Source organism: Zingiber officinale, chromosome 6B (assembly GCF_018446385.1).
Source record: "Zingiber officinale cultivar Zhangliang chromosome 6B, Zo_v1.1, whole genome shotgun sequence".
Taxonomy (NCBI): Eukaryota; Viridiplantae; Streptophyta; class Magnoliopsida; order Zingiberales; family Zingiberaceae; genus Zingiber; species Zingiber officinale.
In genome coordinates this window covers 32,650,141-32,667,675 of record NC_055996.1, presented here as the reverse complement: position 1 = coordinate 32,667,675, position 17,535 = coordinate 32,650,141, and the positions used below count along the sequence as shown (strand labels likewise).

General features: G+C 35.4%; 1 protein-coding gene and 1 long non-coding RNA gene across 2 annotated transcripts; both read left to right on the top strand.

Moving 5' to 3' along the window:
• Positions 1–2,329: 2,329 nt before the first annotated feature.
• LOC121990063 lies at positions 2,330–3,021 on the top strand. Its single transcript, XR_006114430.1, has 3 exons — positions 2,330–2,465; positions 2,565–2,692; positions 2,895–3,021. It is a non-coding gene; the product is annotated as an uncharacterized LOC121990063 (long non-coding RNA).
• Positions 3,022–3,031: 10 nt separating this feature from the next.
• LOC121990892 (serine carboxypeptidase-like 19) lies at positions 3,032–3,658 on the top strand. Its single transcript, XM_042544940.1, has 5 exons — positions 3,032–3,041; positions 3,092–3,095; positions 3,153–3,327; positions 3,401–3,503; positions 3,577–3,658. Exons 1-5 carry the CDS (start codon positions 3,032–3,034, stop codon positions 3,630–3,632), a joined length of 348 nt encoding a protein of 115 aa, XP_042400874.1. The 3' UTR covers positions 3,633–3,658.
• The last annotated feature ends 13,877 nt before the right edge of the window (positions 3,659–17,535 follow it).

The following is a 17,535-nucleotide window of genomic DNA, read 5'->3' as shown; positions in this document are numbered from 1 at the left end:
AACAAGACTAAGTCATAAAACTACGCATGTTAAGTACTTAAAACTGAAATAAAAGCGTATAGATCCCAAGGATCTTTATTCCAAACCCCTTGCACACACACATCATCGTAGCATCACCCTCCAGCCTCCGCTAATCCACTTTTCTTTTACCGGTGTCTGCAGTATAAGAAAAGTAGCATCTGTAAGCTAAGAAGCTTAGTAAGAAACCATCTACCTCACAAAAACATGCAACGATGCGATTATGTTTTTAAAAACATGCTGTTTGAAAACTGAACTGAGCATGGCAACATGGCATGGCATATAAAAGCATAAACTGGAACTGAAACATGTATAGCATATAAATTGAACATGCTTTAAACTGAACATGACATACTTATAAACTGAGTATGAAACTGAACTAGTCATGCATATATCTAAATCTGTACATGAACTCAAATCATGTAAACTGAACCTGAACTGAACTGAAAGTTAAATTAGTGTTCTCATCACTAGTTTCAAATTTGAAAACTATACATATAATAGATGAAAATACTAAACATGTTGTTGGGGCCCTGGCAACTGTACTTACCGTGCGCGCATTCTACGAGACCCGGGATTGCAAGTTCCGAATCCAGCAGGGTTACTAGGTTATCTGAACCTAGGGATGACTGTGGGAGTCCAGCCCATGGATATCTGATCCAAGTACAGTGCCAACTGAATAAAAGTAAAATACTGAATACTGTTTTATTTTACTTTGCTGTTCTAGGTTATCTGAACCTAGAGGCTACTGTGGGAGCCCACCCAATGGATATCTGATCCATATAGTTGTAATAACTGATAATAACCTGAGTAAAATGTTTCTAATACATTTTACATGCTGTTAGGACGCCTACTGGTGCATCCTTCTGAACTGGGCATTCTACCGAATGCTTGGTGTGCACTAAAAGCACACCCTAAAACTGAAAACTGTAAAACTACTGAACTAACGCCAAAACTAACAAGCGAGAGCAATTATACTGCAGGTGAGGGGTTTCTTACCTCAATCGCAAGGTTTTCTTACAATTCCTTTCGCTAGAAATTCCGGTGAAGACAAATTTCTCGACGATTCGCTCGCGTCCACGTGCTCTACTCGCGGAGGGAACTTCCTTGTGTTGAAATCGTTGCAGGATGGTAACCTTGGGACCCTAGGAAGAAAGCCCTAGCCTTTCCTTGATGTGGCGTCAAGAGAAGGAGGAAGAAAAGGAGGGGGCGGCGTGAATGGTCTCGGTGAAGAGGGATTTGCCGAACCAAAATAAAATAACCCAACTCCATCTTAAGTTTATTATTTATATTAAGTGGTTTAATGAACCCAACTCTAATATAAATATATTTGGTTCTCCTTTCTTTCAGCACGGCCCTGCTGGGTTCACCGGTTACTAAACTTATCCGTAAACCATAGGTCTCGGGTTCGATTCCCGCCTAAGCTATTTTACGGTTCCAATTATTTTTGCCACTTCCGCTACTCGGAAAATTCCGGAAAAATATCTAAAAATTCCACAAAAATCATAGAATAATTCTAAAATAAATTTGGGAATTTTTTCGGGCTTTACACCTCCCTCCTCACCGCCCTCTTCGCCGCCTCCCTCCTCACCACCCTCTTCGCTGCCTCCTTCCTCGCCGCCCTCTTCGTCGCCTCAACTTTCGGTCTCGCCACCTCCTCCTCGCGGCCTCTACTTTCAGCCAACTTCACCGCCTCCTCCTCGTCACCTCGACTTTCAGCCAGTTCCAACACAAGAAGGAAGAAGAAGGAAGGAGGAGGAGGAAGATGGAAATCCCTCTCCTGATTGTCTCACTGATCTTTCTCTTCTTCTTTTCCTCTGCTCTCTCATCTTCTGTGGTCACCTATTTACCTGGATTCCATGGCCCCCTTCCCTACATGACCAAGGGAAGCTTGGTCTACGATCGACGGCGGTGAATCATGTTTCGGCGTCTCCTGTTGCAGCATCCCCGCCGTGGCGTCGCCACTGGCTTCCTCGCTCTCACCGCCTTCACTCTCGGTTCCTCCGACGGCCCCTCCCTCCCCACAAGTAACCCTCCTTTCTTCCTTTTCCCTTCACCTCCTTTCTCAATATTTTCTCTTCTTTCTCACGCATGTGCTCCCCTTCGTAAAAGATGTCACCATTTCGATATACGATCCGTTTCGGCAATTTCTGTCTTCGACTTCGTCGATTTTCTCGCAAGATTTCACGCTTCCATTCTCAGTCTTTTCTCCAGGTTTAAACCTAACCTATCGTCCTTAAAGTTTTCTTTCATCGATTTGGAGTTGCATAATCTTTTAATATGATTCGTAGAGTTTTTTGCACTGCATTTTCCAACCGCGTGCCCTCTTCCACCTCCGGATTCAAGTAAGGACGTGGCATGCTGCAGTGGATGCCTCAAAAGGAACTCTATTGTCAAAGCGGCCGCGGCAGCTGGTCCTGCCGTGGTGAATATATGTCTTACTGAAGGTGAAAGGACTTTATTGTGTCTTCAGATTTCGTCAATATGTGGATTTTTTTTAGGTGTATTCGTTTGAACGATGAGCTTTTTCCAATACTTCTTTTCAGATGTATATGGTCCTATGCCTATAATGGGTATAGGGTCTGGCACTATCATTGATCCTGATGGGACGATCTTGACCTGTGCACATTGCATAGCAGACTTTTCTAGTAGGCAAGTGATCTCAAAAGGCAAAGTGAGTATGCAAACCTACAACTTAGTTATTCATCTTGATGAAGAAATGCGCTTAGAACTGGATGAGGGCTGAGAATTTGAATTTGCAAGTTATATCCAGTTGGACTTGGTTACAAATACTATCTGGGTGAAGTTACAAGCAATTAGATTTCATCATGTAGACTAATAAAGATTGTGACTCATGTCTTAGTCCACCTTTGTAGGGCGGAAATTGTAGAAGATTGCAAGATGCATATCGGTCTTTTTGAAGTTTCCTTGGTTAGCTTGCTGTCATACAAGTTTGAAAGATGTTCTCCTAACTCAGTCTGGTTCATATCTGACTATGCTAAGTTTGCTTGAGATGATGAGATGTAATAGTCCTAGACCATATCTTTAAGTTTCCTGGACCATATAAGGGAAGCTTGGTCTACCATCCTTATTCCTGGACCAAGGTAACTTCTTCTTCTTGATCAGTAATTGAGGAAGCAATATGATACATGCTTTTGTCCTATCTGCGTGAAAACATTCGTGCAGGTAGCCAACATTATCTTTGTAGATTCCCCGTTGGGTTCTGGATTCTCATACTCAAGAAAATATGAAGGGTATGATGCCAACAATACTATTTGGTCCGAACAGGCTTCTAAGTTTCTTTTACAGGTGGGAAAGATCATATATATTCCTGATGTAATTACTGTAAGTGCCTTAAATATGTAATCTTTCACTTTTGCAGTGGCTTGTTGAGCACCCACAGTTCATCTCCAATCCCCTCTACATTGCTGGGGATTCATATGCTGGAAAAATTGTACCTATGGTGGCCAAAAGAATATTGGATGGTAACTCTACTTTTAATGTAAACTATTGATGAGGGTGTTAATTTACATGCCATTTTCATTTACTGTAATTCAGGTATTGATGAAGGGAAAGAACCATTACTTAACCTCCAGGTAAATTGCTTGAATTGATGGGCCACTGGCAATAAAGGGAAAGAATCTAATTTTGATCTTTAAATTATGTCATAGTTTATATGAAAGAAAAAGCCTTGGCTTTCAGGGTTACTTGATTGGCAATCCATCCACGGGTGGAAAAGTCGATACCAATTCTAAAATACCTTATGCTCACAGCATGGGAATCATATCAGATGACTTCTTTGGGGTAATCTTAGTAGATCAACTAGGACGAATTTCTCAAAATGATCTTTGGTATCACTTCACGAATTGTTATTTAGTTATTATTTTTTTTCCAATTAATTATATTTTGTTCTTTAATATCATATAATTTATGTGTGTTCACAGTTCACAAAAGCGGAGTACTCTCAAGAAGAAATTGATGAAGTGCGCTCTGAGATAGCAGAATGCATACAAGATCATATTTATGAATAGGTATATACATGAGTTCATCTTATTGCATTTGACAATAATAATATTCAGTTAAATTGAATACATGCTGCTTATACTTGATTGCACTTGATTTGGAGATATCTGTCTCTGAGTCCATTTACCAAATCCAATCGGCATGACTAAACTGCATACTTGATGCGCCAACATCAAATACAAACCGATAACTTAATCCTTTGTCAAATATAAAAATTGATTAACCTTAATCCTTTGTCAAATATGTATACTGTATTTTGGTTTACATAACAAACTTTCTGGGGTTCTCAATTTTATAATGTAGATGTCTTTGTTTAGAAGGTTAATAATCTTGTTATTGCAGCATCTTCATTTTTTAGATGACTCCATTATTAATAGTGACGAAGGGGGTATTTTACATCAAATTGAGATGATTATGGCCAATTTTTTTTGGGGTTCTATCAGTTCCAATAGGAAGATTCACTGGATCTCTTGGAAAGATATTTGTAAACCTAAGCTAGAAGGAGGATTGGGAGTAGAGAACACACTTGTCGAAATTTCTGTCTAGCATGTACTGTGGGTCAGTCTCTCCTGTGGTGGTTTTACTCAAAAATAAAGCTTCACATTGTTGGAAAAGGACGTTATAGATGAGAAACGTAGCAGAAGAGCATATTAGATGGCGTTTAGGTGAAGATCATATTAATTTCTGGTTTGATACATGGTTAGATGCAGGTCCTTTGTTAAATCCCTCAGTCTCATCGTTAAATCTTGGGCTTTTATGTTCTTTACTAGTTCTATCTGTGTGATTTCCATGATCTAATTAGCGGTATCCTCTATGATGTTGTTGGAAGTTTGGATTGCTCTTTTCTACTCTCTATTCCGTGTAAAAACTAAATAAACCATCTTTATGCTTTTGCATGATTGTCGGAGAATTTTATTCGAATATGAATTGGGGAAAATGCTAATATAGTTAGGGATTTTGATTCCTGCTAGAAGTTAGGCCGTTTACTGAGTCTATTTGAGTATCAAGAGAGTAGATCCTTATGATAACTGTGGGTTGATCAATTTGCTTGCTCTGTGAATTTAAATTAGTAAAGCTTGTTTGCTTAATTCTCTGTGTGCTGCTTTGTTGCTTCAACCCTTGTTTGTATTTGTGATTTTGTATGCTCCGGAAATAAGTTGGAACTTGATTTTTCATGTCTAATTTAGCTAGATTCTATAATGCTTTTTTGATGCTCGATGATAGAACCAGAATCTGGTTGTTGCTCTAAGCCATTTCTGCAAGTAGATTTTCCTGAATTTGCTATTAATTAAGCAAATGCTATATGTAGATCTGCAAGTCTTCGATTTTTAGATTAATTTAAATAATTATGCTGATTTACTAAAGAAATTGCTGGCGGATTATCTCGCTAACAAAGCAGTTGAACCCATAGTAGATGGAGTTTCGCTAGACTTCAAATTGGATAGAATTTTTTTTGGTATATGTAAAGTTGATAGGTTTGGTTTACCATACTTAAGAGTTACTTGTAAAGCCATATAGCTGGTCTTTTAAGACATACTACTCTGAGTTTTTGTAAAACTATAATAAGGTCAGGTGTGAAATTTCCAAGAGATCCATTTTTTATGCCATTTATTCCTGGGAAATGAATTAACTTGCAATCATATGCTATTTACCTCAGGGAAAGATAATGACCCGTTTCTGTGAAAGGAGAAGAAAAGAGAAGCTAGGAGGGAGGAGAAACCAGAAAAGGCTGCAGTTTAGAAGATGCACAGGCTGTTTAGAAGATGCACAGGTAGAGAAGACGTGCTCCAACAAAACATGATATTTTGGACTATATGTGTGATATATATAAACTTTTGACTGTGTAAACTTTTGTGATGTTTGAATGTTGATGTTTGGTACTTTAATGATGTTTGGATGATGATGTTTGGTACTTTAATGAAATTTTCATTGTAAATATTGATTATGTAGGTTTTTTATCAATGAAATTTGCACTGGATGTTTTTTATAAACCATTGAGTAGGAAAAGATTAATAAGTTTTTTATTTATTGTCAAAATGTTGTATATTGTACCCGAAGACATCAGTTTAAATATGTCAAACTGTTGTCAATGGCGTTAAAAGACAATAGTGACAAACTGATGTTATTTAACATTGTTGCCTAAAAAGACAACGGTTTTTAACCGTTGTCAAACCGATGTCATTGGCAAAAAAGATAACGCTTTTTAGCCGTTGTCGTAGATAGTTCAAAACTGTTGTTGAAAAGCCTAAGCATACGCTCAAAGACAACGGTGAAAAACTGTTGTCTTTGTAGGAAAAGACAACAGTTTTTCACCGTTGTAAAAATGTTGTCTTTGCCTTCAAAGACAACGGTTAAAAACTGTTGTCGTTGGCCACCCCTTTTAACAACACAGTCTTTAACAACAGTTCAAAATGGCCTACGACAACGGTTTAAAACCGTTGTTGTTTGTCTTTTTTCTTGTAGTGTATTATTGATTTTTGTGGGTCAAAGACAACGTTTTTTGAAAAACATTGTCTATTATCAATTTTTTAGTGTCTATGACAATGATTTTTAAAAAGCATTGTCTATTGTCAAGTTATCATCTCAATCTGGGATGTTATGAACCGTTGGATCAAGTAAGAAGTAATAAAACCCTTGGTTTCACTCGGCACCTACCTATAATCTGGACCATTGATCAATATCTAAAATAATCTGGACCGTTGATCCAGATCTGAAATAATCTGGACCTTTACTTCATCAAGAATGAGATCAAACCACCCATCCTTCTCATGATTAAATCTGACCCCACATCTCCTCTCCTCACAGATGGACGACCCAGATGAAAGAGAAAACCTTCCTTTATCTTCTCTCACGCGGAAGCACAATAGTTGGCTCGGGCTTTACTCATCCTCGCGTTTTCCTTTCTCCCCCGATGCCCCTTTCTCTCTTTCGTGATTTCTCCAACGGCGACGAACGACGACGAGTGTCGACGGCTGCGAGCGACGGTAAAGACATCTCAGATCGTGCTCAACTCATTGGAGGGGTTCTCTAGCATTTTTCCCCCTTCCGTGGCTACCGTGTTGCTCTCGCCAACGCGGGTTGCAAGGGCTAGGGTTCCACAGCAAGCGGCGGTAGGGCGAGCTTCGATCTTCATCCCATCGAAGTTGGTTCTTTGGTGTGTTCTTCACCTCCAGGCGTTTCTCAGACTTCTCTGTCTTTCTGGGGTTCAGACGGGCAAAGGAAGAAGAAGGCGGCGGGGGCACATTCGGAACCGTCCAAGCTCGTCATCAAAGGGGTCATCGCCAGGGGCACATTCGGAACCATCCATCGCAGCGTCTACGACGGCATGGACGTCGCCAGTGAGCCGTAACCTAACATTTCTGACAAACAATTAGGGCTTTGCCTTCATGATGCCATCCTGACTGCTTGAAATCTCCCCTTTTTGTTTTCTAAAGATTGTTTCATTAATTCAATTTCTTTAGAATGCTTGCTTCCCTTTTTCTCTGCACAAAAGAGTAGAATCACCAAGATCAGTGTTCAATCTATTTTTGAACTCTCATCATCTATCATCGTATCTTTTCCTAGTTAATCTATTCTTCTACAAAAGTATTTATTACTTTCAAATGGATCATCACTAAATCTACCGTTGTTCATTAACAAAAAAAATTTCATTGGTTTATTACATTTTGCATTAATGATACCATGAGATTGTTATGTGTCACTACTTTCACTATGGTTTGGTATGCTCAAGTTGGTTACATATATAAAAAGTTGCTGATTGTGGTAATCAGAAAGCTCCAAGGGACTTCATTGGAGGTTGGTGTTTTTCCCGTGACATTTGTTGGATCAGTTGTTTTCTCACTTGTACTTTCATGTGAACCTGGCTAAAATAATGAGGTGTTGGTCTTGTGATATCTTTTGTTGGAAGAACAAAATGCAGTAATGAAACCGGAATGAGTTATAATTGGGCAATTGCGATGAGTTATAATTTTTTTTTTGTGGGGTTTGGAATATTCTTTATTTGCCTTTTTCTTTTCATATCTGCCTTACACTTTAACCATGATGTTTCTTATTACACACTTTCTTAGCGCACACAACACGATCACATATCTACTCCTGTTCCTCATCCATCATTGAAATTCCTTGATCGAGTACCAAAGCAGCATGTCATTTGCCTTTCATTTTCTGCTAATGTAATTTAGGCTAGGCTAGCTTTCCTTTATATAGGTCTTAGTTGATACAATTTCTTTAGTTTAATTCCATGTAATGCTTGTTAGTTTAGTGATTTATGTTCCAATGATGTTTGTTCTTTATTTGAATGCAATTAGTTTAGGTTTTGTTACAAGCTCTAGTTTTTGTTTCACTAGATGTTTACTTGATATGTTTTTACTTTCCATGCTCTAGGTTAGATTGGATCAAAAATCCAGACTACGAACAAGTGAGTTTCCTACTTTCCCTTGCAAATTGTTGACATGCATATATAGTTTGTCATTGGATGATTATCTCATCTGTAATAATTCTTTTAAGAATTCAGTCTGCTCAAATGTTTGTTATCTTGAATCTGTTAGTTCTTTTATTTTTCTAGAAGTTGTGTAAGCATACTGAATTGGTTTATATTTTGAATCTTATTTTTTCTCCTATTTCATATTTCATGTCTATTATCAGATACTTGAATTATCCGAATAGGTGTCTATTTCTAATTTGTAATATATATCTTTATTTGAATAGGTGTCCTCAAGAGTATTGGGAAGAATGCCGACAAGCTAAAAAAATGGAGAGACTTTAACAAATTAAGGAGCACTAGGAGCTGCAATCCCTCCTCTTCACCGACATCTAAGTAGAAAATCTCGTGTTATATTGTTCTACCTTTGTTTTAATAGTGTTATCATTTTATTGGTTACTTATGAAATTTTGTTGGTTGCTTATGAAATTTCTTCAGAATGTTATAGATATTATTTTTGAATGTTAGAAAATTCTATATTAAATTTTATTTTGAAATTTAATATTTTGAATGATTTATAATATTGGAAAATTTTGTATTAATTTTTTTTTTTATCTAAAAAAGACAACGGTTTTTCACCGTTGTCGTAGATAGTTTAAAACTGTTGTTGAAGACCCTGTTATTAAAGGTAGGCACTCAAAGACAACGGTGAAAAACTGTTGTCTTTGAAGAAAAAGACAACGATTTTTCACCGTTGTAAAACTGTTGTCTTTGCCTTCAAAGACAACGGTTAAAAACTGTTGTCTTTGGGCACCCCTTTTAACAACACGGCCTTTAACAACAGTCCAAAAGAGGCTACGACAACGGTGAAAAACCGTTGTTGTTAGGCTTTTTTCTTGTAGTGTCAAAATTCTGCATTCTATGTTACACTATTTCTTCATACTATGTAAACATAAATTCTGCACTATAATACTTAACCAAACTGCACTATAAGTTCCACCAAAAATCTACACTAGAAGTTCCACCAAAAATATGCACTATAAATTCCACCAAAAATCTACACTACAAGTTCCACCAAAAATCTGCACTATAAACTTTAAAGAAATCTGCACCATAGGCTCTTTTAAGAAATCTGCACTACAAGCTCTAAAGAAATCTGCACTACAAGCTTAATTAAAATCTGCACTATAAGCTTACATAAAATAATTTCGTGATGTGAAGGGAGAGGTGTAAAGTAAAAACAATAAAAGTGAGAAAGAAAGGTAGTTACCGTAGCACTTTCGTTTGGTTTCGTTACTCGCGAGATTGTCTGTTCGTTGATCGGTGATTAGTGCAGGGCACATTTTGTAATTCAATTTTAATTTTAATAAATTAACAGATAAATTATTTTTAATAGATTTAAAAATGTTGGATTGATACATCATAGCCAACTAAAAACACATGATAAATGATTAATAACCCGTTACAGCCTATCAGTCTAAAATTATAGGCCACCTCCACCTCCTTGACCACGACAAAACCCCTGAATGGGAGCACACAACACCGAGATCGGAGGGTTTTTTTTTAAAATTATTATTGTTTTCTATAATTGCTTGTAAATAAATTAGAATGAGAATATATATATTAATCTTGGATTTTTGCTTAGGCTTTTAGGGCAAAGTTTATTTAAGTCTTGACAAAGATTTTTCACAAGTTCTATCAACTCTTGAATTGATTAGATAGATGACTAATAAAAATTGGAAAAAAAAAACTTGCTCTCTTTCTTTTGAATTTTCGACTAAATTATTTTCGATTTTAAAAATTAAATGGCTTGAGTTGATCTTATCTATTTAAGTTGGCCGAGAAACTTTGATTGGAGTCTACTAAAATTATTTTAGAGACGATTGGAATCATAATTAATTACAATCTAAGATTATAATTTGATCTCGGTGACTCAAGTAATAAGTATTAAGTTGTTTGAAAATAATAGTTGATAGATAAAGCTTCCATGATCAAGATTCCTCAGCCGAACCCTTTTTCTCCTATTTATTTCTTATTTATTAATTACTACTTAAATAAATTTCGTTCCTTCTTTTAATTAGCATCGTTCGCTGGAACACTTGGTTAGCCGTGCTTTTGCTAAATCAAAGGTTGCGGGTTCGATTCCTCAGCCGAACCCTTTTTCTCTTATTTATTTCATATTTATTAACTACTGCTTAAATAAATTTGTTCATTCTTTTATTTAGCATCGCTTGTTGGAACACTTGGTCAGCTGCGCGTTGCTTAAGGCTTGGCTCGTGGGTTCAAATCTTGGCTGTAACCTTTTTCTTCCTATTATTTCCTGTTATCAACTTCTACTACTTAAATATATTTCATGCTTCTTTTAATCAGCAACAACTGCTTGCACACTTGGTCAGCCGGACTCGCTTAAATCTTGGTTCGGCCGGAGGTCTCGGGTTCAAATTTCGGCTTGGACATTTTTTGTCGAAACATCTTTCTTTTAGTAAAAATACCAAAAGACCTCCAAAAATTACATAAAAATATTCTAAAAATTTATAAAAATCTCTAGAATATTTCTAAAGTATTTCTAAATATTTTTAATCACTATTAGAACTCCAAATGAGGAAATTTGGGTCATTACAGGAACCCTTTAGTAGTATTGGTGAGTAAATATTATTGAGTTGGTGTCAAATTATCTCAAAATTGTAAAATCTGAAAACTCACATCTCTCAATCTAGATAGGTAACACTAAGGAAGCTCCTAAGAATTTAATATTTCTAGTTCTAGGAACTCTTTAGTGGTATTGGCGGAGTCCGAGCGAAGCCACAGATCCGTATCCATTTCCGAAGGACCTAAACTCGCTGTAAGTACTTGTCAAGTAGATAAACTTTATAACCTGGTTAATTATTTAATGCGCAAGTTAGATAAATCAAATGTCCGGGTCAAATCACTTCAAAAGGAGGTAACAACCCTTAAAGAAGTGACTAACCCTAGCTCCTTGACCGATCTCATTATGATTGGAACCTCAACTCAAGTCCAAAATCTTGAGGAAGGGAATTCCAGCCTGAAAATTCAAGTAAAGGAACTTAAGGACACATTGGAACGATTCACTCTGGGTTCAAAGAATCTTGATCTGATTCTTGGAAAATAGCAAGCCGTTTACAACCGGTCTGAACTTGGGTTTAAAGCTAAAAGAGAATACAAGTCTTATTTAACCCTTGTGAATAGAACTAATAGAAAATTAGTCCAAACATGAGTCCTTAAGTCTAACTTGGTTAATCAAGTTGGACTTGATCAATATTGGATCCCCAAGGATCAAATCCATTACCTTGATAGACCCTATCGACGCTATGATCCAGGGGGAGTCAACTAAAAGATCATTTTTATCAATAGATAGATTTACTTGATACTTGATTTACTGCTCTTTTAATTATGCATGCTTAGACTAGGATCGATAAGGACCTAGGCGTAATTTACAGTTGATCAGTTAGACCTAGGGATTTCAAAAAGAAAATTAAATATCCAATTTCTTTGAAAGACTTTGTCTAGAAGTGGTGGATGATCTCATATCCAAGAAGGTATAATGCCTCGCCACAGCCTGGAAGTCAATCCTTAAAATAGATATTTGATTGACTAATTGAAAAACCTAAGTCTAACTCAAATGTAAATTAATCTTTAAATGATTATCTAAATCAAAGATAAAATTAACCATCTCACAAAAATCCATAAGGTTCCCTGATTGATAATTTAGAAAAGGGTGAGATGGACTTAGGTAAAATTTAGATCTACCTAATTAATTAATTTAATTTAACCTAATTAATTTGATTTAATTTAATTTGATTTAATTTAACCTAATTAATTTAATTTAATTTAACTTAATTAATTAATTTGACTTAATTAATTAATTTGACTTAACCTAATTTAATTTAACCTAACATAAATTAAACAAACTAAAGATGAAATTTATGTTTTTCAAACTAAATATGCTAAAGAACTAATCAGGAAATTTGGCATGGAAAATTCAAAAAATATAAATACTCCAATGACAACTAATGTTAAAATCGACTCTGACTTAGAAAGAAAATCAGTAGACTTGAAATACTATCGAAGTGTGATAGGAAGTCTACTCTACCTAACCATAAGTCGACCCGATATTCTGTTTGCAGCAGGTATGTGTGCAAGGTACCAATTTTATGTAAAAGAGTCACACCTAACAAATGTTAAGAGAATTCTAATGTATATTAAGGGAACCCTTAATGTAGGATTTTGGTACCCTAGGACTTGTACTTTTGATCTAACTGGCTATTCTAACTCAGACTATGCCGGGTGCAAACTAGATAGAAAAAGCACAAGTGGTAGCTATCAATTTCTAGGTCAGTGCCTAGTAAGTTGGTCAAGCAGAAAGCAGCACTGTGTTGCTTTATCCACTACTGAAGCTGCATACATGGCCCTAGGAGAATGTGCATCTCAACTACTATGAATGATGCATTCCTTAAAAGACTATCAACTAGAATATAAAGCATTAAAAATTCAATTAATAATATAAGTTCAATTAACTTAACCAAAAATCCAATTCACCACTCAAGGACTAAATATATAGAAGTAAAACACCACTTTATAAGGGATCATATAGCTAAGAGTGATGTTGTACTTAACTATGTTGAGTCCAAATCAAACTTGACTAATATTTTCACAAAACCCTTACCTGAACTTGAGTTCAGTGTACTTAGAAGACACATAGGAAAGTGTTTGGTAGAATAAAGTTTACTTTTAAACTTAATTCCTCTTCAAATTGCTAATTCAGTCTGTTACTCAGTTTAAAATTTTAGGAAAAATATTTTCAAAATTATAATTTTATTAGTTTTCAAAATATTGGACTTAACCTAGGTATTTACCCTCTAGATAGCATGTACTCCTAGTTCTCAATCAGAGCATCTCATAAGCACACTAGGTTTACCTTGCTTGTGTATGAAAAATACTTAGAATGGCGTGAGATGCATAGGGTACTACTTGGACTTTAGAATGCTTATATCTATGCATCGACATAAGTCTGGGCGATAAATACAAACTTTATATCAATCAAATTGAGTGATCCATGTTTAGTCAAAACTAACTGGAACATTTACTTAATTTAACTAACCAAGTGAAATCTACTACCTCTTGGTAAATAGCTAGTAACTAAAGGTTAGACAGTTGTTTGAAAATAAATATTTTGCTTACTCATGCTTGGACTCTAGGACTTTTTCATAATAACATTGCTTGGCATTAATCAAGGGGGAGTGAACAAGGAAAAATCAAGGGGGAGTGAACAAGGAAAAAATCAAGTTGATATTTTCTTTTGACTTAGTTTTTAAAATAAACATTTTTAATTTAGTTTTTGAAATAAAAAAAATTTATGTTACTTAGTGTTGAATTTTTTTTTTACATAGTTTTGAAAATATTTTACTACATTCTGCTAAGTGTTGGAATTTTTTACTTAGTGTTAAAATAAATTTTTAATTTTTGAAATAAATATTTTTGACTCAGCTTAAAAATGTTTTTTTTGGTAAAATTATTTTAACTACATTTTACTAAGGTTTTTATGGGATTTTTCTCTTTCTGAGCTAGAGTGATAAACTTTAAGATTCTTTAAGCTCATTGTTTCTAAAGTCAAAATTATGATCAATTTTTTTTGAGTATTTTATCAAAATATAGTTATAAAAAATCTTAATATCTAGCTAAGCTTTGAGTAAAAGTACTTATTTGGGCTTCTCTTTCACACCTTTTAAAAGCTAAAGTACTTCACTAAGTTTTAGAACTCTTTATGTGAATATAACTTTCTTTCTAAATCATTTTCAAAAATTCAAAATTTTTGCTGAAGTTTCTTAATCAAAGCTAATATTTCAAGTACAAGCTGCCCTTCAGGGGAGCTAATTATTCTCTTCTATATTTAGTACTTTTGATATATGGCAAAGGGGGAGAGTTAGGAAAGTGAAAGTTAAGTTAAAAAGTTAAGTTGAATAACTAGAACAATTTGATATTACATTACTTGATATTACATGTATGCTGTGATCTGATCTTATTTTTTCACTATGGCTTTTACTTAACTTTGAACTTTTGTTGTCATAATCAAAAAGGGAGAGATTGTTGGTGCGGGAAGCATCTGATGATCGAACCTAAGTTTTGATAATGGCAAAGGGTTCAAAGTTAAGATCATTTGTGTCTAACGTGTTTGAATGAGCTTGCAGGAAAGTCCTAAGTGAACTTAAGCAAAAGTCCTAACTACGGTTAGGCAAGTGAAAAAACCCTAGGGGGTAGTAACCCTAAGTCCTAGGGGGTGGTAACCCTAGGCGGAAAGTCTTGGCGGGTCGAGGGCTTCAGGCAAAAGTCCTAGAGTCGAGGACTCTAGGTGGAAAGTCCTGGTGTCGCGAACTAGGTGAAAGATTGGGCGGGCCGTGGAGCGGACGTCTAGTAGAAAGTCCTGGAGCCTCGAGCACTGAGCAAAAGTCCAGTCGGTCTGGAGGACTGGTCTGACAACAGGTATACTCTTGAGTGGAGTAGGTGAGGATGCGTTCCTCGGTGAGAGAGCAATAGGCATCGGTTCGACCTAGGGCTTCCGGACGAAAATCCAAAGTCAGAACTGGACAGTCCGATGGTTGTCAGATATTTATCTTAACCTTATTGTATTATGTCTAACTCTGTCTTGCAAGATATATTTTGTATTTTGGACTAACACATCTTTCAGGGAGCAAAAAAGATGGAAAGCCTCGGATAAATAGTACTCGATGCGCCCTCCATGGAGCTTGGAGGTGCCTCAGGTGCACTAGCTGAACACCTCCTCACAGCAAGGCAGAGGGTGCCCTATAGATCTGAGGGAGCCCTGGACAATAGAGGGCACCCTCTATGGAGCTGAGGGCACCCTGGACATAAGTGGAGGGCGCCCTCCATGTGGTTGGAGGCGCCCTTGGACGGATAAGCTGCGAATAAGTTAGGGCTTATCCATGCTGTGGAAACAGTGGGGTTGAGGGCACTCTCCATGGGCTTGGAGGTGCCCTCCACGGGCCTTATAAGATAGTCTCGAGTAGCAGCTTGGTATAACAACAAAAATGTGATCCATCTTCCGTACACTACTCAAAGAACCATCCGATAAAGCTGTAGCAAGACACCAATAACCTGAAGCTTCAAATTTCCTATTCTTAAGTTGTTGGTATATTTTCTTACTGTACTTAATTTCTGTACTCTAAACTGTAACTTTTACGAACTTATAGTGATTGCCCAAAGTAAACGCTCAACGAGCGTGGGACTTGGAGTAGGAGTCGCCTCAGGCTCAAAACCAAGTAAAATCTTTGGTGTTTGCATGTTTGTAAATATTTTATATATTTCCGTTGTGTCTTACTCTTAATCTTCCGAAATGAAAGTGAAATCCATGAGCGCTATTAACCCCCCCCCTTCCCCGCGCCCCCCTCTAGCACTTTCGATCCAACATACACAACTCTCAAAATATCTCAAAGCTATGTTAATTTTAAAAACTCATATCTCTCTATCTAGGCTCTGAAATCTATATTTGAGGACATAATTACACTCAAGATGATATAAGAAGTGCAATGAATTTGATTTTAAGTATTTTTGAGATGCCTAAGATCATCATTAAGTTTTGGCAAAAATTTGTTGATTATCTCATAAACATCAAAATCACTTCAAACCAAGATCATTATACTCTTTGGAGCCTTCTGAGTGTAATCATGTCCTTAGACCTAAATTTCTCAGTCCAAATTAAGAGATGTGAGTTTTTGAGATAATTATTACCGAGTTTTGGCCAAAACTCGCTAATGACCCTATAATGTCCAAATTTTAAAATCTTAATACGGTCTGAACCATGGGAGTTCTAGGAACTCTTTAGTGGTATTGGTGAGTAAATATTAATGAGTTGGTGTCAAATTATCTCAAAATTATAAAAACTAGTTCTTTTAATCTAGATACTGAAGTTTAAATCTGAGGACATGGTTACACTAAGGAAGCTCCTAAGAATTTAATAGTTCTAGTTTAAAGTGATATTGAGATATAATGTTTAAAATTTTAAAATCTTAATATGATCCAGGTGAGTCCAGTAATTCTTTGATGGTGTTGATAAATATCATAAACTTAGGTCCTTTAATATATTGGTGCTAAATTATCTTAATGTTATGAAAATTTTAAAAATTCACATCTTTCAATTACGATTGTGCATGGAATCTACTTCTAAGAGCATGATTATACTTAGGAGATTGTGAATCGTCCACTCTATATATTCAAATATAATTGATTTATTCACAAATTCAATTCTTATATAAACAATAGGTAGTCAATGGTTTGATAAAATTTAAAATAATTTAGAAGTGTTTGTTAGACACCATATGATGTGAAGATCGATTTATGAGAATTGATTAGAAAGAAACTTATTGCATCCATACTAATTTTTTTATCTAAAATGTATAATTTAGGATAAAAAAATTACTTTATTAAATTTGAATATTTATTTTTTACTGTATCATATATCAACTTCTTTATTTTCTCTCTCTCCTCTATAATATTTAATTAATATAATTCATTCCCTAAATTTAGAGAAGTACTATTCATAAATATTAAATTTAGAGAATAAATAGGATAGCTGATGCAAAGATTTTTTAATTACCCTATTCAAAATTTAGGATAAAATTTTTGGATAAGATGGATGCTTTTAGTACTCTGATATTATATATTCATACATATCATTTAATAATTAAAATTTATATATTTTTATTAAAAAAATAGCACGGTTACACATGTATAAAAAAAATATCGGGGAAGCTTTTTGATAAAATGACATCTGTGTTTTATTATAATCAAAGCATGCAGTTTATCCGTGGAGTTCAGTTCATATAATGGTAAATAAATTAAAGCATGCAGTTTATCCGTGGAGTTCAATTCATATAATGACAAATAAATTAGACGTTATGAACACGTTTATTATTATTATTATTTGCTTTGATTAATTTCTTTTATTTTTATGTGTGACATTGTTGAAATTGGTAAGTATTTTGGTAGAGCTCTAGAGGAGAAATATATAGTTTTTCTTGATTCATAAACTTTTGATTACA